Below are 25,215 nucleotides of genomic sequence, written 5' to 3' on the forward strand. Positions count from 1 at the left end.
AGAATTATTATAAAACAAAATAATATTAAAACACATCATAAAAGAAAAAAAAATACAAAGTAGAATTATAAAATATATATAATTTTTATGGAAGAAATATTTCATTAAAATATAATAATAATGAATAGTAACAAAAAAAAAAAAAAATATATACGTTCAATTAAAAATCTCACTGCAACAAATTCATTTAGTGAATACAATATTTTTCAAATATGAGGGTCTCATTTTCTTAATTTCGAAGTACTTTCTACAGAAAAATATATCTATGTGTTATATAATTGATTAAATAATACTATTTAATATCTATGTAAATGTTATTACTAAAATATGTATTAATATTATCACGCTCATATAAATCTATAAAGAACCAAATTTAATAATGAAAATTACTCTAAAAACAGATGCATTTTGAACCTTATATATTACGTCTATTTAGTTGAACATTATAAACAAAATATAGTAACCTTTTTTATATATTTTATTAAAACTTCTCTAAAAAAGACAAATAGTACTACGTACTTATATTACCAAAAAATATAATTCAATTTTTCACTTTCATTTTTTTTTTTAAATTATCTTAATTTATTGAAGAAATTACTAGTTATTTGAAACTATATATATTTTGATATCCTTAAAATGATATGAACACTATAGACTATATATTTATAAATAAGATCAAAAAATAAAACATAGGTATATATATTTATCTACTTATCATTCCATTATTTCACAAAAGAACATATTGATTCTCATTACACTTAGTTAAAAATTTCATTTATATAGATATATAATACATTTTTATAAGCGTATAACCATAAAAAAACAAAGATAAAAAAAGGAATAAATTACGAAACAATATCTATTAATATACAAGTTCATTTTATTAATTTAAAATTTTATTGTTGTAAAAATAAAAAATATATAATGTATATTAATAAATTTTCAATATATATATATTTAATTCATTCTACTAAAATTAAACTAACACTACAATTAAGCATAATAATAGCATAGTAAATGTTTATAAGTCCTAATTTAATTTTAAATATTTAGAAACACTAATTCGTTGAACTATTATGAATAATATATATATATAAAAAACATTATTTAATCATATATTTATAACTTCACATAAGATTTCAAAAAAAAAAAAAGAGGCAAGTTTTATAAAAAAATAATTTTACAACAAATATATTTCATGATGCATTTCTCGTAAAATATTATTTACAGAAAAATAATTAAGTTTTTTATATTAAAAAAAAAAATATACTTATATGTATAAAAATACAGCAAAATACATGACTGTAGTTCCATAAAATACAAAACAAGACACATTTATTTTTAATATAAAACATACAACACATTTTCCTAATTAACTAATAATAATAATAATATATGAAAGGATAATGTTATGAATGTAGTATTTCTTGTAATTCAACTATATATGAGCACACGACTTCAATAAAATTATATGTACATTCCTTTTAAATATATTAATTTTAACGCAAATTTATTTTTTATAAATATCTATTTAAATATACAAATACATTTATTAAAAAAAAAAAATTAATTATGCGGAAAAAAAATCTTAAAATATAAAATGCAAGGTATTAAAACATATTAATTTGCAAAAAAAACTAAGTCATAATTTCTTACTTTGTTTACCAAAAAGATCACGAGAATCTGTGTACAAAAATAAAAAAATAATAAACTCTATGAACCTTTAATAAGTATATATCTAAATATGTTACTTTTATTATTCCACACTAAAAATGATTTTATAAAAAGAGACATATTATTTACTACATATTTTACTTTTTCTGAACTTAAATTTTTCATATTTCTTAACGTTTTTATGATAATAAATAACGCACGATATAATTGTGATACCTAATATAACGAGCGGTACCATATATATTAAAATACGGAACACTTGACCTAATATGCACGCATCAGTAACTGTTGTAACACTGCACAACGTACATGTTGTCCCAGAACCCAAACTTTCCGAGTGCTTCCAAAAACCAGTTATCTTTTTCAACACACTTACAAATGTATATAATGGTCCCTCACCCTAATTTACTAATTTTTCTAAATGAGTTTTTTTCAAACCGAAGTAAGACAATAAACAATCTTTACCTCACAATCCTAGTGCTAATTCTACTATGAATACTATTAAGAAAAACAAAAACAGCAAGGAAGGTAAAAGAACCTGTAGTCCGCACTTTTTAAATATTATTTTTTCATAAATCCTATCACTCACTGCTTTGTTATTTTTAAGAAAATTCATATAGTCTAGTTCTTTAAATATTTTTTTCTTTAAATGAGTATATTATTTTGTTTCAAATATGCAAGATTTATTTTTCGTAGCCTTTTTGTACTCACTAGCATAATTTAATGTATTTCTACACGTTTGTTTTTTCACTGTCATAATGCTTTTTTTATTATAATATATATCTTTTTTTTCGCACGCTTCATTATGTGGTATATCTTCTATAAAACCTCTAATAAATGTATCATCATATCTCTTGCATTCTGCTAATAATCTACAATTTCTTATACCTAATTTTCTAATAAGGATGCATTTCATCCCCCAATATATATTATACATACATTTAAAAAACGAAGATAACATGTGTAATTTAAACATAAATGATATCATCATAAAAAAATATTATTAACAAACATAAAAAATCAAATACAGGAATATGTAAAATATGGTTAAATAATATTATTATACCAAATCATTGTTAAAATGGTATATCCCAGTTGAAAGGATAAACACAAAAATTTTAATAAATAAAAGTATCGTAATATTTTGTTTTATGTTGTATAATTTTAATAATGTAATATATTAATTAAATAATCAGTTAGCAATAATAAAATACACTGTTAATGACAAAAAATAATATAATTATTTATTTAACTTTTTTCTATTTTCATAAAAACGAAATAAAATATATATAACTCTAGTTTTTTTACAACGAATTGACTGAAAATTAACTTTAGAAATATAATGAGAAATTTTTATCTTAATGTTATATACAAAAAACTAAAATTTACTAAAATAATATAAATTGAAATATTAAAAAATATTCAAAATACATTATTTATTTATTTAATATAACAAATTAATTAAATAACTTGTTTTTTGATTACTTTTAGAATAAAATATGTATATATATATATATATCATTTTTTAATTTTTTGATGTATTTCCTTGTTATAGTATAGAGAATTGAAATAATACACTGCTATGCATATTGATAAAATAATTTCTAATATTAAAAATGTTTTCTTATTAATACTTATAATATTATATACATTATACTTGGAAAAAATTTTTATAGCTAATATAATATTGATTATTATAACATTATTATAATATTAATAATAAATGTAGAAAATAATACTACTTGTAATTATATGTACTATATTATTTATAGCATTTACATTAGTTAGCACATAGGCATTTTCATTCCTATATTTTCTTTTATATATTTCAAAAAACTTTTTACTAATATACTACATATCATAAGTTTAAATAAATGTTTCAAGTGTATAAAAAGAGTGATTTTTTATTTTTTTATAATTATTCTTGAAAATTATAATTTTTATTACAGTTTAAATTATATCATTATTTCTAAAAGGAATGCTTGTAAATGAATGTATCTAATTACTACTCCTTTTAATTAAATGTATATATATATATATAAACATATATATATATAAGCATTAAAAAATAAAAAATTAAAACTTGCATAATATGTGCAAATATCAGAATAACCTAAACTAGAAAATAGGTTTATATAATTTTATGAACAATAAAAATAAAAAAAATTATTGTTTCATTCATTTACTTCAGTATATATATTATAGCAATATTTATAAAATATAATTAAATCAAAATTACTTATATAAAAAAATAAATTAATAAATATTGGTATCCTACTACTTAATGGAAAAGAAGAGTACTACACAAAATTAATAATTCCATACTTTTAATTACTACTAAAATTAAATTAACATGTATATATATTGACTTCTTCTTAGAAATAGTCCGAGAACTGACTCTTGAAAAATAAATTAAAAATTATTATTATACTTATGCATTGCATATGAAAAAAATTCTTATTTTTTTACTTTTATTTTATTAAAGAAATATAAATTATAAATAGGAAAGATTTACTAATAGTTAATATAAATTCTGTGTATATTTATATATTCCTAAAATAAAATGAAAACTTAAAACATTTATAGACAGCATTAAAATATATTTCCAATGCATAAATAAATACCTATACACGATGAAAGTGTTGTATAAAATATAGTTTTGTTTTAATTTTTTTTAATGTCGATATAAATTTTCGTAGATATATGTCACATTTTTTGAAATTCACTACTAAACGTATGTAAAAAAAAGGATTTGTGCATATTATCTTTTAATATGTGATTAAATTTGATTCATTTATTTAATATTTTAATGACATAATAATTAAAAAACATTATACTATATTCACATATTAATTTTCAGTTTAATATAAATTTAATTAAATATTCTAATTATTAATTAACACAATAATAAAGAACAATAATAAAGTGATAAATATTTTTAATTTTTCATTTAACTGTAATGATATATAATCCCAATTTAGAAAATAATTATAGATGATATATATTTATCATACCTATTCTTTCAATGTTTATAAATTCATTCTTTTATGATGCAAAAAAAACAAAATTTATGATAGATATATTTAATGGGTAAATCCAAATTAGTGGTTTTATAATTTTATACTTAATAATTATAAATAGAACCTAATAATTACTATATAATTTATATAAATATATTTTATTTATTATTACTAAAAGTAAATATTTTAAAACTAAGAGTACATTTATTTTCGTTATTTTCTATTTTTTTTTTTTCCAAAAATAAAAAAATTTATATCATCGACTAAAATATGCATATTTAAAAAAAAAAAAAAATATAAAAGTAAACATTGTATACAAGCACCTTTAATAATTATGATAATTTAAAAGAATTTTAAATAAAATTACCTACGATATAAGATATTATCGTTACGAAGTCTTAAAAATAATATATTATAATTTAGAAAATATTCGATATATAGTTTTTTTTCCTGAAAATTCTATAAATGAAAGAACATTGGTTTATATTTTATTTATATGTAAATTATTACTACACAAAATAATATATTGTATTAAAAATATGATACAAATCTAAATAAAATAAATTAGCTTTTTATGAAATAAACATAAAAAAAACAAAATATTATATATTAAATGTATTTTTTTATTATGCAATAGTAAATTCTTATTAATATGACAAATTATATTACTGTTCTAAAAAATAAATTATAAATTAAGATAAAAATCATATTATATTTTTAATTATACCATGTGTTTCATACTATCCTGTGGCACTGACATTAAAATAAGATAATTATTTTTTTATTTTATGCTTTTATATACATGTTGGATATATATTTATATATATTATAAATATAATGTATTTGGAAACATAATCGTTTCATAACCATAACATATTCCATTATTTCACTTCCTCTTAATTTTCGAATATTACAAATTTCCATTTCTACAAAAAAATATAAATGCGTATTTTAATTAATAGTTCTGTATATTATGAGAAATACATAATGATACGAATTATTTATAAATATAACTTTTTATTTAATAAAAGATTTTCGTATACTCATGTAACTAATTGAAATGTTTATTTTTAACAAAACTTATTTTTTCCTATATATTTTTTTTTATTTTTATATCCAATAAAAATATTCGCGGCATTTTAAATTAATTACTCATATTTATCCAAATATACGTTTCATATATAAATAATTTAAGCTTATTCTCGATATATTTAAGTTGTTACTAAATAAATATATATATCATAAATGATTATTATTATTAAATGCATACGTATATATATATATATATAACAACATTTACGCAGTTTAAAAAAATACTATATAAAACAAATAGGAAGATAATATATCAGAATATATTAAAATTTTATAGTTCACATTAATCATCTTACGGTATATCAAAACATTTATGTATATCTTGGTGATTTTATAATGGTTACATATTTTCTGAATATACATCTACGGTGGATTATTCGTAAGAGTACTATATATTGTTTTAAATTATGTAATAAATAACTTTTTGCTGAAATATATTATGCATAAAAATAAAGCTAACTCTTCTTTTTGATGACATCCTATTGTAATGTTCTAGTAAAGTTATGTAAATGTTACATGGCATATACTAGCAAAAATTAAATCTTTATAAAGTGTCTTTTTGAAACAAAGAGAAGGGATTAATAATATCAAAAGTGTTTCAGCAAGTAATATTTGTAAATCGCATAAATGTATTTTATTATAAATATTTTAATTAAATTTTGGTCCTTTTTATTTTTATCTTTATAGCACGGTATATCCAATGCACAATTCTAAAAATATATTTTCTATAGTTTCTGAAGGATTTTAAAGTATAACTTATTTTTTCAGTAGTAAATCTATTCCGATTTACAGCCCTTAATTTGTGTTTTAATTTTTTATATTTTTATTTAAGTTTTTCCTTATATCTTTTAATTTAATTAGTACTTCTATATTCTTTAAATTATTGTTTTATATAATCTTTTATAATGTAGGTTTATTTTACCTATTTATTTTTTTTTTCCTTTTCTTCGTTTTCTCTATTTCCATATTAAACATATTCAGATGTCTGCTTTTTCAAAATTGCATTTTTTGCTTCATTTTCCCTCATGTATTTTTCTATTAATATAATATTTTTGTAATATATTGAAAAGTTTCTGTTGTTCCCCTGGTTTATAGTTTTTCTAATCTGGAAATAAAAATAAGACTTAAAAATATATTTTATAAATTCATAATGTGTTTTACCTCATAATAAGAAAATTCTGCGTACAAAAATTAAGCAAACAACAGCAAAAATAAAAAAACAAAAAATAATAAACAAAAAGAGAAAAACAAAGTATGAATATTTTAATTATACTATGTCATATTATTATTACAGTGACAACTTCATATACAATAAACAAATTAATAAATTTTTATGATGAGAAGGAACTTAATTTTTTTTTTCGTGACATTTTTCCATATTACACATAAATTTAGTATAAAAGAAACTGTTCATTATAATGATCATAATTCTATTTAAATAAAAGTTTCTATTTAAACTCTTCTAACATTTTAATCATATATTTTAGTTTATAGATATTAATTATTTAACTATACATATATATATATATATGTACACATTCCGTTTTAAATGATAACATAAAGAAGAAAAATACAATAATTATATAGTAATATATCTTTATATTTTTACTTAATATGCGCTTAATATATTTTTAATATAATCTATATAAATTAGTGCAGGAACCAACCCAAAATTTATTAGAAACTTTATTTTTCTATAATACATAATTTCTGGAATAAAAAAATTACCTTTATACATAAAAAATAAAAAACATAAATAAAAACAAAATTCAGATAAAATTAAAAAATATATATTTTGAAAATTTTATTTTCATGTCTATTTTGTTTTGTTTTATTTTTTTTCAGAAATAAACCATGATTTTTGAAATACAAGAATATCACTATTTCTACTGATATTTGATGTAACTATAGTATAATGTTATAATTCCTCTACAAACAAAATGATTAATCCATCGAAATAATACAACTAAACAACATTTTCTACTTATTTCTTGTGTAAGTATTGCATGGAATACTCATATTTCTAAAAAATATTTATATGATAAATAAAATTAAATTATTTAATACACATATTAATCATTTCTATTTTATATATTTTAAATATCATACGATCATAATAAAAGATTTCTTTTTAGATGTCTATTTTAGAAATCAATTATAATTGTATCCATTTTATTATTTATTCTTTGTTTTATTTTATTTTATTTTATTTTTCTTCTTTATAAATAAAGAAATACATGCACATACATAAAACTGTTAATTTTATTTTTTTATAATATTAAACTAATTATTCTATAATTAACAAATACATAAAATTAATAAAATAATGTAAAATGGTAAGCGTAGAATAATTAAAAAATTAACAATGACACTTTTCTTTTTTTTCTTTTTACTTACCTCTATACAAAGATAAGTACTTTCACTATAAATTTCTTTAATAAAAAAGAATAGATATTAATATGTTATATATAATATCAAATATTTTATTTACATTTTTTTTATTAATTATATATATATATAAATATATAATATAAATATAAAGTAAAATAGGAAAGATACTTTTAGTTTTTTTTTTTTTTATCGTGAACATCTCTTCAGCATCACATTACATATAATAGCACAATACGAAATTTTATTTGTTCTTTTATTTTGAATCCTTCTTAATTTTAACTTTATAAAATTTTATTTTAAAATTTTTTTTATAAATTATAAATATTATTTTATATACGTTACAGTAAACATATATCAAAAGCCAAAAACAAATAATAATAAATAAATAAAATATTTCATATAAATTCAAAATAAAACTCTTTCATTATACTCTTTTTTTTTTTCTGCTAATTTTCATCTTATCTAATAAAAAATAATTATTCAAAGATTTTGTTGTAATACATTTAAACAATATGCCACTTTACCAATATTTTTGAATGTAGTCTTCGAAATGAAAAAATAAATATAATATTAAGAGAAAACAAATAACCTTAGTGCATAAAAAAAAAACAGCTTGAAATAAAAATAAATAATGTACGCAAATAATACTAGTAAAATGTTAAAAATTAAAATGTATAATTTTAATAATCAAATTTTAATTTAATTGTTATTGTTTTTAATTTATCATATATTATATATTATTGAAACTTTTATAAAATAAGGTATAATAACCACTCAAATATTATTGTTTTAATATACATTTATATAACTATATTATTGGAATTATTGATTTAAAATATAGATGTACATTATCCGCACAGATTACAGCAAAATTGAAGATATTATAATAAATAAAATTTTCATATATCTTATATAATATAAAAATATAACTATGTATATGTAAAATAATAATATTTTTTATCAGCTAAGCATTTAATAGTTATGCTATATCAAATTATATCAAAATAGAATACTATATATAATATAAATGTAAGTATAATATATTATAATTTTGTTACTGCTATATATATTCCTTCTGTTTTTTAATTAATAATTTTTATAAAAAATATTTTCAAAAATAATTACAACATAGTAGATATTTTTTAAAAAAATATTACAGTATATTTTTTAACAATAGATCAAAATATAACTGTTCTAAAAATATTTTCTAAATATATTCTAATACATATTTTATTTTTAGAATTTTTTCTCGTATTATATCCTCATTAAAGCAATATTTTATCAATATACATTATGTATATAAATATATAATTTTTTTTCGAAATGAAATTTTGTATGGTGAATTATAATATTAACACAATTGTTTCCGTAATGTGCTCATTAAATAGTTTTTTATTTGTTTTATTTAAATAATATTAATTAATAGTATTTTAATTATAGCTCTTACGAAAATATTTTTTTTAATTATAACTTTTTTATTGTACTTCATTAAATACTACATTTATATTTATTTTAAAAAAAATTTAAAGAATTGTTGTATAGACAATATATAAAATATATACATCAAGTTCTAAGTTATCCATGCACTTATTTTTTTTTGAAAAATATTAAATATATCTAGTAAAATATTATATAAGCTTTTACAACTTTAAAAGTATCTATTATAAAACAAAATAAACAAATGATCATTTTTTTTATTAGAGCCTTTATTTTTTCCTGTCTAATATGGATATTCAAATATTCTGATGAGGTACCATATTTATTATACTTAATTTTTTTCCTTTTTCTTTTTTATTTTATGTTTTTAAATGAGAGGAATATTTTATTCATATAATATATAAATATACATTTTTTTAATATTTAATATGAACTTATAGTCAAATATCTGCGATAAAACTCGGAACAAGGAATTGAACATAAATAACATATTAAATATTAAATATAGCAGATTGTTAAGCAGTGAAATAAGAGCATCGCTGGTAGATAAACATAAATGTTTAAAAGAAAAAATATATGATTTAAAAAGAAAAAGTACTGCATCATTTGAAAAAAAACCATATGCATTAAAGCAAGATAACTTTTTTCAAGAAGAAGATAATGAATCAATATACAATTATACGTATCAAGAAGAATTGAATTATTTTATTCCACGTAAAAAACCTCAAAAACATGGAGCTTCTAACGTTAAAAATAATTTAAAAGAAAAATCTCCTACATTAAAACATTATAATAATATTCAGAACAATAATAAACTATACAAATCTTTAGAAAAGTTATACTCAGGGAATGATTCATCTTTAGACAACATCAGCTCAAGTAATAAACGTAATTGTATTATTAAAAAAAATAAAATTAATTTTAGTTTAAATTATGATCATAAACATCCAATAAGATCTGCGATTTTTTTTTTCTTTACTATCATGATAACACTTCCGTTTTATCTTTTAACTCCGATTTTTGTTTTGTATTTTTATATCCGAAAATGCCTAAAATAATTATGTCTCTTATTATTTCATATGATAATCCATTATATATTTGTATTACTAGTAATATTGTTTTCATATTTTATTCTGCTTCCTTGGAGCATACAACTGTTTTAAATTAATATACATAAAACTATCTCGTAAATTAATCTAAGTCTAGTAAAAAGTGATAAACAATTATTTATTTCAAAAATTTAATTCTATAAATTTATTTTAGTAATCTGAAATAAAATATAATTTTATATATTCAGTTGTAAAAAAATGTATGCCACCAATACAATTATCTAATATATATGAATTTTTTATATTTTTTTCCACTTATTATTAAAAAATTGTCTTTATATAATTTTATATTTCTTGTAATATAAATATATATTCTGTACTTTAATTTTTAGTTTAAATTATTAAAGATTTGAAATATATTTAAAAATTTACTTTCTGGCGATATATATATATATACTTTAATAAATTTTGCTTATTTTTCATATTATGTCGTTCATATATTTAATATATACAATTAAAAATATTTATATAAAGAATAATATTACATTTCAAAATATTATAATCATATTTATACAAGTTAAATAGTAAAATATTTACAAATTATGTAATATTCACTTTAATAATCAATTTTTATATAATTCAGTATATCGTTTATATGGAGATAGCTATAATTTTTCTATTTATAACTATCTGTTTTGCTTTAAAATAAAAAAAACTTAAAATATTTCCCTTTCTTATTTCTAATATTAATTAGAGAAGGCGTAAGTAGAACATATATTTATAGGGATTCGCATCACTAGTGAAATTCCAGTACTTTTCAAAGAATTATTTTATAGTTATTTACTGGTCTAAAATGTTCTGTTAAATATGTATATGTAACACATTAGGTGTTAATGATCATATACTGTTGTATCAGTTGTATATTTGTTCTACATATATTTAAGTTATTCACTGCATAGACGATAGAATAGTTAAGGAACGACATATATATATATATATATATATATATATATATATATATATATATATATATATGTATTTATATTAAAGCGTTTAAGCAAAAGCTATATAATAGGTATATACAAACTGAATAATTTAAATATATTTTCTATTTATTTAAATATTATTAATTAATTTTTGCTTAAATACCGGAAAGCATATTTTTTATATACTCCTAAGAACTGTGCTACTCTTTTGATACTTCACTAATAGTATCATTAAATATGTTGAATATTTCATGCAATTTGCCATGATTATAGAATTAGCAACAATAAAAGCCTTATTTTGTTAATAATATGTGTTAGTTTTTTTATTGTATAAGGAGTATCCTTATTTTTTTTTAAATTAATTTTTGGATAGAGTTATTTCTTTACCTTTTTCTAGTGAGTGTAATGTATATATATTAGCATCGTTTAAATAAACATATTAGAGAATTTTAATTATAAGAATGATTAAAGAAATATTAGTTAATCATTCTTCAAGTGTTTTGACTTTTGTATTTATCTTTACATACAGAATTTTTCATTCCATCTGTACATACACAAAAAATTAGTTAATAAGCATGATGTAATATATCCCCTGTACTGTTTATCAATTTGCTTGTCCAATATTCTATAGAATTTTAAATTTAGGATAATAACATATATATATATATATATGCATTTTAAATTAATAATTTTTTGTGGATAAATATTTTACAAGAAATATATGGCTGTCCATTGTGCGCTTTGTATTCCCTGTATGGTATTAATAAGTAAAATACATTATATATATTATTAGTGATATTCTAAAATATAAGAAGTTAATAAACTAATAAATTTAACACTTTTGTGATAATTTATATGTTTTATGAGTATATATAATGTAATAGTACGAGTCTTTTTATCATCATATCTATTACGTATTTACAAATGGTTATTACTACGATTAAACTTTGAAATAATATTTCTTATACCTCTAACGAACTACTAAAAATTTCGCAATAGGTGAAAAGGTGAAGTAAAATAATATATTTTATTAATATATCTTTAGTAGAGGATATATAGGAATATAAAGTATTTATTAATAGATGTTATATAATTGAGGTACATTGGTTCTTTATTCGTTTATTCATACATTTGACCAAATGTATATGCATATAATTTTATGTATCTATTTATTGACTTAGTAAATATTTAAAAAATAAATGAAATATTTATGAATTCTTTACACTTAATTGTATACACTAAAGTAGTTTATAATACCACATAATATAATTTGGAACTGTAAATTTAAATGAATGAATTATGTGGAAAATATACTTCTTTAACACAATCATTCAATTAAAGAATATGTTACATGAAACATATTTTCTCATTTAAATAATGCATAAATTACTTTTTTTTTTTTTTATATTTTTTCAAATTAATGTTCGACAAAAATGTATATAAAACAATATTATTAATGATATATCTAATATTTCACTAAATATATCTGTTATTTTATCTGCTGAGTAATATTATAATTTGGTCACCCCAAGAGTATATCAATATTTACATTTAAACTGATTTTACAAAATAGCTAACAAAAATGGATACTTATTCTTTTTAAATATTTTATTTTTAAACAAATAGATAATAAGTAATACTATATTTTATATGATCAGCAGAAAAGGATTTTTTGGAAAAAATATTAAATTTGGATATTTTTCGAATATATTACTTTTTTCATATAATATTATATTCTTTAAAACATAAAAAATGTGAAGTACTTAATAATTATGTGCACATTTTTCTAAAAATAAATTTTGTATATTACTACATACTTTCAAAAATAAAGAAAATATTTTTATCATCGTCATTTCAATTTAACTTCAAACTATAATGTAAAACAAGAATAGAAATAAGTATGAGGAAAATTTTTAACTTAAATATTAATAAATTAATGGATTAATTGGTTCACTTGGTATACCTAATATATTGAAGTATAACATATTTAAAGTAATAAATAAAAATAAGCGAGGATTATAAAAATTATTTGTATATCTAATGGTAATTATATGATGTCTATGATTAGAAATTACGAAGCGTATAATTTATGGAATTTAACATATGGAGATTCGCAAAATATGAACTAAATAATCTAACATAATAAGAATAAACTTTTTAAAATGAAATTAAGGAAGATATATTTCAACAAAAATAATTAAAGCATTTTATTTACATTATGCAATGTCCACTATTATATTATTAGGTAATTCTTTGTAATATTATGAGTGACAATAATGTAATCTGTACAGCTGTTATTATCTCTAACGAAAGAAAGTATATAACATAATAAGTAAATTATAAGAACAATATAAATAAAAATTAACATATGATACCTTTTGAAAATATATACAATACTATTATTTTTTTTTATTCAATATAAAAGGAAGTATTATTATAATTTTTATTTTTTTTTTTAAAGAAACTTCATTAAGAAAACATACTTTTATTCGCATTTTTATTTTGCACTTAAACAAGTTATATTAATATTAGCATAATAAAATAATTTATTTATGTAGCAAAACAAAGGCATAGTATGCGAACCAGCAAGTTATGCAAACAAAAAAACAAAAAATAAAATGAAATTATATAAAATATAAATGTAATATGTAACATAAAAAATATTTATTTTCTCTTATGCATAAAATTGACAGAAAATAAATCTTCTTTCCATGTATATTAATATATATAATATAGTTTGTAATGTTATTTACTTAATTTTCATGTGTTATAATTTTATTAAAACATGCTAATAATTGACTTATGCTCTAATTGCAATATTTTATACGCTTTTATTTTTAAAACACAAAATGTTATATATATATATATATATTATATATGTATTTAACAAAATAAGAAAACATTCTCTAATATTTTCATAATTTACTGATATAATAAATTATATTTTAGTTCATTTATCATTAAACAAAAGAAAATATATAAAAAGGGTTAAATAATCCATACAAATTGTGCCTCATAATAATGTTCGTTTTAAATATTTTTTTAGTTTCTATGAAAAATTAAATAAATATTGCAAATATATTTCCAAAATTTAATATTAAGCTATATTTGAATTATGCTAATTGCCTTTTAGTTATCTTCAAAATAATATTTTTATTATGCGGGAAAAATAAAAATGCTTTTATTCTTTTTTTTAAGCGAATGAACATATTAAAGTTTTTATTAAAAATTATTGATCTGATTAGTTCATTTTATTCAGATGCGCATTGATGTACAACATAATATATGCTATGTGAACTGTAATAATGAAAGAAAAAAAACAATATCGATTTACAGTTTACTGTGGTCATTAATAGAGGTAAATATTTTGTATTTGCGTTAAATATAGATTACCTAAATAGTGGAATTATATGTAAAATAAATTTTCTAAGTAAAACTTTTTATCATTAAAAAAAGTTTATTTGTTTGTTTTTCTTTTCTTTTTTTCTTAATATTTCTCTTTTTAATTACATGATTATAATTTTTCTAATATGAACTCGGTTAATTATGGTAATGCTCATATATAGAGTAGAAGATATAGTTTTAATGGAGTGATGATTATATTCACGAATAGAAAAATAACTTCTAAACAAGGAAATTTAGTAATTTTGATGGAATACCATATTTAGATATATATAAATATTTAAAAGTATAAAAATCCTTGAAAACAAAAATATATGATAGGGCATTACAATTTTTTATTTTTTATATTAACATTTATATTTTCAATTGAAGAAAATTAGATAATAACAATTAATTACTTATGTACATATATATATAGAAAGAGAATAAATTGTTTCTATAATACATTCTTTCTCTTTTACTATTTACCATTATACCGCATAAATGTTAAAGTTATTTCGGTTTTAATGAACAATATTAATGTAATAAAAACGATACAGTTATAATTTATTTTATAAAATAAATTAGTGTAACATTTCTTTAAGAAATATGTAAATGGATGTAATTACTAATAAAAAAAAGAAAATGCTCGAAATGTGATAATTGTAAATATGTCGTCATTATTTATACGTAAATATATATATATATATATATATATATATATATACAGTTTTAATTATATAATTTAGTATATACATTGTAAGAGGGAAAGAAAATTATATAAATGGAAGCTGTAGATTATGTATATTTTCATTTTTAGTTGAAATAATGATAATGATACTATATTAAATTATCACTTTTCACATGTAACATGAAAAAAATAAATCTTTGTAAGAAATATTTTAGTACATGAATAATTCATTTTATACCTTCAATTTTCAGGAAAAAATTTTTAAGGATTCAAAACCGTATAATATATATAAAGAATTGGAAGATAAAGTTAAAGATGTAACAGATGGCAAACATTGTAGTGAATTTGAAGAAATAAAATCCAGTCAAAAAGATAATTATATTACACTTTGTAAAAAAGTATCTAAACTTTTAAAATATGTATTTGATCAGAGTAATTCAGGGAAACGTAAAGAATATTGTTCACATTATATATACTGGGTATATCATGAAATATGGAAATTGTTTAAAAACGGTCAACAAATGGATGATATGCATGTTATTGATAAATTTAATAAATTACAGAGTGATCTTTTTGTTAAGCACAGTAAGCGTGATTGTTCTTACGGATATATTCTCAAGGACTACGAGGAATTGAATTATAAAATAGAAAAAAAATATTTGTATGATTATTTTAAAAACTATAACACTATTAAAAGTAGTATTAATTGTAATACTGTTGGCAGTGATAAATATAGAGCGTACCTTGAAGCTATCAAAGAACTATATGATAGAGAGAGTCACTGTTGTTGGACCGGGCTATCAGAATGTCCAGATTATATTTTAACTTGCGATGATAAGTTTGATCCTAGTAAACTCTTATCCGCTTTAGGATCTAGAGGTAGCGAGCGTTGTGATGGATTAAATGAAATTATAGCTAATTTTGATGAAGAAAAATTAAATTCTGTGGTAACAGATGCAGGAATTTTAAACTCAATTTCTCTTGGTACATGTTTTAACCTGGAGAATCACGAACTTACATCAGATGATAGAAGACACCCACATTGTAGTTTATTAGCAACATCTGTTACGTTAACTAGAAGTGTGCGTACAGACAGAAATGAAGGACCAGAAGTAATTGATACAGAATCCACCAGGGATATATCGAATTCAGGGTTTAGGGCAGATCAGGAAGACGGAGATCTATCAAAAGGATACCCATTACAAGAAGGTCAACTTGATGCAAATGGAAAAGGAAGGGATTCTGATAGAGCCGAAGTAAAAAAAGTTGTACTTCCTATGAAAGACGCATCTGATCATTTTAGATGGAAAATTGATGCAACCGGACAATTAAAATGTTCAAGTAAAAATAAAAAAGAAGCTGAATTAGCAATGTGCAATTTTATGGAAGAACTGATTGAAGGTGGTCATGCTAAAAAAATAGAAGGTACAGAGAAGTATACTTTGGATATTCAAAAAGGATGGACCATTGAAAAATTAAGAGTATATCGTGAAAGAATAAGGAAAAGATCAACTTATGAATCAAATATATTAAACAACATTTTTGTCCGTATTTCTACTGGAGTTACTCTAGTAATGGGAATTATTTTTATATTTTACCTTTTTTTTAAAGTAAATACAAAATTATTTTTTGCTGTATGTATACATTATTAGTTACCATTTATAACATGTTTTTCTTAAAATATTGTAATTGTGAAATAAACAAATTATACATGTCTTTTACTGTCATTTATATATTAGTTTACTCCCTTCGGATCACGTTTACGTAGACATAGAAAGAGGAAACAAAGGTATAGGTTTGATTTTACCGATTTAAGTACACGCAAACGACCAAGACGCTTCTTAAAACGCACTTATAGGCATTCTGACAGGAAGAGATTTAACGTAGTAAATATAGAAGATGAGCTTAATTCATCAAATGATTTACGGAATATCAACTGATATATATCAAAGATATTAAGAAGCCCACAAAACTGGATTAAATAAACATTTCTATTAAGTAGAAATGATAAAGATCAAGCAATAAAAAGAGGAGCATAAATAAAATATAGACACTTTTATTTTTAACTTTTTATATATATTTTTTTATTTGTCCTTTTAGAATAATTTATTTTTTCTAACATTTTGTCAAATACTTTTTTTGTATTTATTTAATTTTTTTTTTAATGAATTTAATTTGAACTTGCAATAATATTTGTTTTATATATGGAAAAAATAACTAAAACATTCCTATCTAATAATAGTTTAAGATTCTAATGTTCCACAATTCAAAAGTGTATACTGGAAAGGCATTTTCATTTTATTTAATTATACTCATGAAATTGTACCCTGACTTCTTATTATGTGTTTTTAAAGCATAACACATTTGAAATATATTATAGTTATATTTAAAGTAAAAATAAATTTCAATTTATTGAATTTATTTGGAAGTAGTAATTTAGCCCTTAAATTAGCACAATGTATCGTTAGTAAAAAAAATTGATGTAACTCGTCAAATAAAAACCTACAATTTTTTTTTTTTTTTTTTTTTACATATAAATATACTTATCAAATTATGATTAAATATTATATAATAATCAGTACTCAAACTATTTCGTTTTTCAAAAAGAAAAAAGTATATATTCATATTTGATCAGTTCTTTTGGATAAAATAACTTTGTATCTGTAGAACACAGTTTTTATATATATATATATTAAATATTATATACATAGAGCAGAAGAAATATTAAACGTGTTGCTGGATTTTTTTATTGGTAATATATATTAAGTGTTAGAGTAGTACATAGTAAGTGTATAAGAGTAAACTAAAAAAAGTTCATCATTAAAGATATTAATACAATTATTTGTATCCAAAAAAACTAAAATGAAAAAGTAAATATTATAATACAAAATTTAATCCAATGTACCCAAAAAAATATGTAATATTTTATTCCATGATATAAACATAAGTGCAATTTTAGGTCTAATTTTATTAGAAATTATTATAATAAAAACTGTTTTATCATTTAAACTCTGAATATTCAGAGAAAGGAATTTTAACTCATATTAGCACAGAAAAAAGACATATATAAAATAATAAGCAAAAACGAAAGAATAAAATAGGAAAAAAAAAAAAATTATTAATTCTCATATTTTAACAATACAAAAAGTGTATAATAATACCATTTTACAAATATATATTTTGCTTATATATTTTTCCTAACATAGAAAATTGTTTCCTATGAATAAATTATAAAACCATAAATATATGTTAATTTAGCATCCTCCCATGTACAAATATAAAAACAAGTAGAAAGATTCATTCATTCCATATGTTTACAAGCATACCAGTAATTGTAACCTTCCATTAAAATATATATTTAATTTTGTGTAAATACGTCAGTATGACTAAGATATCTTAGAGCAATTACTTTGTATACATAGAACATATAGCACAGAAAAAGTTTTAATAGTTTCAAATACAATATTATATAAGGAAAATAAAATAAGAATTACTTTTTATAACTTTTCTTATATTTTTCTTAAAAAATTTATTTCGATTAGTATCGGAATAGTTACAATAGAAATAAATGATACACTTAAAAATATACAATTAAATATGCGTTAATAATTTAGGATTCAGTAATTATTAGTGAATATACGAAAAACAAAAAATCGTATTTAAATGTATTTTCATATAATAATTTACTTCTATAGATTACTCTATTTTTCTATTATTTATAATCGGAAGTATGCAGTTATCGCGTTAAAAAATTAAAATAAAATTTGATTTCCTTTTTTTGCAACTATTTTAAACAATTGGGCTTAACTATTTTGGTAACGTTATTTTTACGGAAACATTTCATAGCATGCTTTTCAGTAATATAAATAAATATATATTTATTTATTTACTTAATCATATTAAGTGCAATATATGTATATATTAATTAGAGACTACCATAATTATAACAAAATATATTTTATGGTGCCTTTAGGTTAATGCGAATAGGCATGGTGAACTTTTAGAGTTCATAAATTATAGAATACCTTTTAAATAGGACAATAATAATTAATAATATTTTGCCATAAAAAATACTGTTTATGTCACAAAATTATATTTATTCGTCATATACAGTGCTTGATAATTTATTTCATTTTTTTTTTTTTTTTTTTGTTCCCCTAATGTATCCAAAATTTTAAGATATCTGCTTCATTGACTTAATATGTTTTCATTGTAATATCGTTATGATACATTTTGATCATGTCCTTACCATTTTATAGGTTGTTGTTTTGTATTAATTAATCGTATTAGTCTACTTTATTCATAGTTTATATAGAATTTACATGTATATCATCTTCTCCTATCCAATCCTTTATTTCATCTGTAAAATTATTTTCTTCCTTATAATCAAAAATTTCAGTATTTTCACTATTTTCCAAAACATTGTTTCCCTTTTCAACAACATTTTCTATAATGTGATATTTCCTATCTAAATTTTTTTCTGAATTACATTCATTTATTGAACTGTCTAAATATGATTCCTTATTTTCTACATTTTTCTCTTTTTTGCACTCCTCTAATATTGTCATAAATACAAGCACACACAATTTTGATAATAATTTTTTTTTAATATACTTATATAATTCTTCGCAACTTTTGTTATGTTCCATTTCTTCTATATTTATTAGTGATACACTATTTTCAGTTCCTTCATTTTCATATTCATCTAATATATTATCAAATTCATTTGTTAATCCCTTTAACCAGTCCTGTTCCAAATAATGTTCTACAATTTTACCTCTGTTTGATATCCATCCTCTCCATGCATCTTTTTCTCTTTCTAAATGTGAACCTTTTTCATTTTCGTTTAAATATTTCTTGTTTAATTCTTCCGTTTCATTTACCATGGCTTTCTCTTTTTTCCATTCATTTTTCAAATTATTAAACCAATCTTCTTTTTTCAATTTTTCAGAAAGATTTCTGTGCATTTCTATCCATTTATTCCATATAATTTTTTTTTCTTCAATATCATTGCTACATTTAATATTTTCCATTTGATCACCATTTATTAAATTAGGATAGGTTCTATGTTTTTCATATTTGTATTCTTCTAGACATACTGCTAAAAATTCACCTTTTTTTAATTCCCATTCTTCATTTCTGAATTCCTCAAGTACTTCCATATGTACTTCTATAATAGTTTTGGATCTGTCCTTTTTTCTCTTTAGCATATTTGTATTATTTATAGTGTTATGTTCATGTATTTTTAATTTTTTTATGATTTCTTCATCATCATGTATCGTCTGATCCAAATGATCATCTGATAAAAGTATGTCTTTTTTAACAGAATGCGAAGGTAGTAGTATTCTGAGGAATTTAACTTTTCTTCTTATATTTTTCTTCTTTTTAAACTTCCCCATTAGAGCGTACTAAAATACAAAATAAATATACTTAAAAGTTATATTATTACAATTATCAAATATTTATAATGTTTTTAATACTTAATTTTATATTACTTTTATAAAAAAAGAAGACACAATAATAATTAGAAATGTTATTAAAAACGATGATACATATGGGTTATGTGAATTTGCTACTGGACCTGCATTAACGTTATATATATATATTAATTTGTTTAGATATTACAAAAATAGAAAAGAAAGTAGAATTAATGTTACCTTGAATTTTAGAGTCTACAGGAGTAGTAGGAGGAGGTTTAGGATGTGATACATCAGTAGCTGCGGGTATAGTTTTAATATGACTATCTGCTTCTAATTCTGGGCTACCTGGTGATTTTACTATAGAACTAGTTAATATTTCCTGTGAAGATGAAGAATGTGTAATAGCATCTGGTTTTTGAGTAATTGAATCTTGTGTATCTTTGTCTAAATTAGTTAAACTTGCTTGATTTCTGTCTTCTGCTGTTGTTTGAAGTTGAGACTGATCTGAACGTGAACCTTCAGGTAAACTGCTTGGTTGACGTTCAGATGGACTATGCTGACCATCAGGTGGACGTTCCACTTGTGATGGACTTTGATCTTGAGATACTGGCGAATCTTCAGCATTGACTTGATCTAATTTGGATCTGCTTATTTCTTTTTGTTCCGTTGGAGCTTGAGTAGATGCATCTGGTTTCGGCAGTAGGCATTGAGGAAGTTTATTGAATGTACTAGTATCTAGTATGTTACAATTCTTTTCTGGAAATTGTGATGATGTATTTTTAAATATGCAACTTTCACTAATGAGATTTCTATTACTCTCAAAATATTCCTTTTTACTTATAAACCACTCTTCATATTCCTTACAATGTTTTATACAATCAGAATTATTATTACAACTATATGTGCTACTACCTCCCTTTCTGAAGGCAAATAGCTTATTTTTATATGATATATTTTTTCCACAGAAGTCTAACGCATTATATTTTAGTTCTAAAAGGTCTCTATCTTTCTTATCGAAAGTCATAGGACAACCACCATATTGAGTAAGCTTGTCAAATTTATTTCCAAAATAATTCCTAAGTACTGGTACCCAACGTTTTGGATTAGTATATTTTGGGGGATTATCCTTTATTGTAATTAGATAATCAATCAATTTTAAGCATTCATCTCTAAATTCTTTTTTATTTTTCTTTGTCCTTAAGGAAGCAGTGAAAGATGAAATTTGTTTTCGAGCTTCTTTAAATTCGTTTTCCATAACATATTCTGATGCCCCATAACCGATCCCAGTGTAGTCCTACATTCAAGAAATATATTAGGAAACATTTAAACATTAGTTTTTTGCGTTATTTGTATCATAATTTTTTTATCACAAAAAAGTAGTTTATCCATATTAAAAAAAAAAAAGGAATATTACTCTGGTAGTACAATTTTCCATATTGAATCTACATGATAACACGAGGTCGTTTTAAATAACTGAAAAAAATACAAATATATATATTTCTACTTATTAATAGCGTAATTTTAAACTAATAAATATGAATGAAAATTATAAAATAATGAACTAAGTAATTTATATGTTAACTAAAAAATGATATAATAAATTAATATTCATTTTATATGCTTCTAATATTTTTTACCATATATAAATATATTACAACTAAGGATATATTCTAATGTTATTTTTACTTTAAATCACTATAGAGAAATTATTTTTGTGTAAAATTTATACAAACCTTATATAAAAAAAGTTAAATAACTAACATTAAAAAATTACATATAAGTGATATAAAAGTTACTATATAAAAATTATTATTAATATAAGTATTATACCTTTTTTTTTTCTTACCAAAGACACATATATAGAAATAACACTACCTGTATTAATATAATTAATTCTTTTTATTCTTTTCTTTTTTTTTAAAATATATAATATATAAAAGAAATTGTTATTAGTATATTAGTACGTACCTTATTTTGTGTTATATTTTATATTTATTTTTGATATAAACCATTGTTGTATCATTAGTATTATTTTAATTTTTCCTCATATTTACTATGATATTACACAGAGAAGAATTAATATTATATAAATTTTACTAAATTGTTTCTATAGTTGCGGAAAGTAAATACGACTGAAAATTATATATAACTTTTAATATTATATATATATGTATATATATATATATATGTATGTCAATTACCTAAAAGTTAATTATAAAAGATATTTATTATTCTGTTGAATGATTTAAAATAGTATAATTTATTAAATATATAATTATAATGCATATATATTTCCACTTATTAATATGATTTCTCAGGAATTAATTTAAAAATTAAAATACATTAATCAATGACAATAACGTCAGGTACATTTTTGAAATATTGAATATTATAAGGATATTCTTAAGTAAAAATTAGTTATATTATGTTTTTTAAAAAAAGTAAAATGAAATATAAATTTTTTTAGAAAATATAATAATATTATAATTCCATGTAAATGGAATAATTTACAACACTAAATAATACAAAAAATATTTAGACATCGTAATTATTTTATAGTAATTATTAGTAGATATATTCTATTAAATGGATTAGAAAGATGTTATATTTTTTTTTTTTTTTTTTTGTATCTTTTTTTAATTGATAACTAATGAAAATATACTTTTATCACTATTCATAAATATTTAATTAGCATGCAAAATTAAAAAGATGCCGTATTATTTTATAAATTTTTAGGACATGAAATTGTGAATGTAATTACAAAACAAATTAAAAGTATTACCAAAAATTTAGGTTATTATACTATACAGTAAATGTGTTATTACTAATTTTAATGCTTTTAAAACGTATACACAAGGGATAGAAATTGGTGAGGAAATAAAAAAATATGTATATATATATATTAATTGAAAATTAATTTTTGTAAACAATTGATTCACATAATAAATTCATCCATTATATAAATGTTTAAATAATTTTTTATCCTAAAAAATTATTGGTTTGATTTATTTTTAAATTTTGAATATATTTTTATATATTTTTTTGATTTATTTCTCTTTTTTTTTTATATTAATTGTTTACATTATAAACTTCTTCTTTTCAAAATAAATTGTTTAATAACTATATACAGGGGGATTATGCATAAAATTTTTTTATTATTTTTAAAGATATTATGTATTTAAATTGTTGTATTATAATATGTTATTTACATATTTGGTAAACATAATACTTAAAAAACATAAAATAGTGGGCTAATATATAGAAATATTAATGAAAATATGATTTTTCCAAATATCTGTAGGAATAATAGAAGAACAACATGACAATTGTTTTCAAACATTTGTATAATCAAATTTATCTTTTTTTTTTTTTTTATACTCTATTATAAATATATGAAATTTTTATTTTTTTTATTAATATATTTTTAATTTTTTTGTTCTAATATATTATAAAAGTTAACATATTCTAATACACTTTATTTATAATATTTAATTAAAAGTAATACAAGATTAATAACATTTCGTATAATCCATTGAATATTTCTTCGTAGTACTATGAATATATTATTTATTTATTTAAAAAATAATATTTATCATTAAAATACATATGCTGAACATACGCATTTTTCACATAAGATATACTAATATAATTGATACATATATATATATATAAAGTAGAACAGCATGCAGCTGAAAATTTATATTAAAGAAGTCCTATTTAACATTATTTATTTACTTTGAATAACATAATTTTTTCTTATTTAACATGTATTAATTGTTATCTAAATTATAAAAATCCACTTATGTAATTAAATTCACAATTCATATTATTTCACACAAGAATTTATATTTTTTGATATATTTTCAGAATTCATGTAATTTTAAAGAATATTATTTATTAAAATATAGTAAAAAAAAATTATTTTATGATAAATAGATGCTAGTTTTACCTATATAACTTTAGATATACACATAAATGCAAAAATGGAAACACACTATATAATGAACGTGCATATATAAGTCATTTCATTAAAAATACAATACGTTATATTAATCCATATCATCTTAATGTAAA

The 25,215-nt window shown here is 19.9% G+C and overlaps 3 protein-coding genes and 1 pseudogene across 3 annotated transcripts, besides 1 other annotated feature; 2 read left to right on the forward strand and 2 right to left on the reverse strand.

Moving 5' to 3' along the window:
- Window positions 1-1,795: 1,795 nt before the first annotated feature.
- Window positions 1,796-2,821, reverse strand: PmUG01_14010100 (annotated as a pseudogene).
- Window positions 1,796-2,821: a sequence feature (fam-l protein, pseudogene).
- Window positions 2,822-9,858: 7,037 nt separating this feature from the next.
- Window positions 9,859-10,672, forward strand: PmUG01_14010200 (Plasmodium exported protein, unknown function; the record flags this gene model as incomplete). Its single annotated transcript, XM_029007651.1, has 2 exons — window positions 9,859-9,927; window positions 10,055-10,672. The coding sequence occupies 2 exons, from the start codon at window positions 9,859-9,861 to the stop codon at window positions 10,670-10,672; spliced, it is 687 nt and encodes a 228-aa protein (XP_028864019.1).
- A 5,142-nt stretch (window positions 10,673-15,814) lies between these two features.
- On the forward strand, window positions 15,815-17,661 carry PmUG01_14010300 (PIR protein; the record flags this gene model as incomplete). Its single annotated transcript, XM_029007652.1, has 3 exons — window positions 15,815-15,832; window positions 15,973-17,331; window positions 17,461-17,661. 3 exons carry the CDS (start codon window positions 15,815-15,817, stop codon window positions 17,659-17,661), a joined length of 1,578 nt encoding a protein of 525 aa, XP_028864020.1.
- A 2,367-nt stretch (window positions 17,662-20,028) lies between these two features.
- On the reverse strand, window positions 20,029-22,576 carry PmUG01_14010400 (STP1 protein; the record flags this gene model as incomplete). Its single annotated transcript, XM_029007653.1, has 3 exons — window positions 20,029-21,129; window positions 21,347-22,435; window positions 22,556-22,576. The coding sequence occupies 3 exons, from the start codon at window positions 22,574-22,576 to the stop codon at window positions 20,029-20,031; spliced, it is 2,211 nt and encodes a 736-aa protein (XP_028864021.1).
- Between the last annotated feature and the right edge of the window lie 2,639 nt (window positions 22,577-25,215).

Source organism: Plasmodium malariae, assembly GCF_900090045.1.
Source record: "Plasmodium malariae genome assembly, chromosome: 14".
In the NCBI taxonomy this organism is placed as follows: domain Eukaryota; phylum Apicomplexa; class Aconoidasida; order Haemosporida; family Plasmodiidae; genus Plasmodium; species Plasmodium malariae.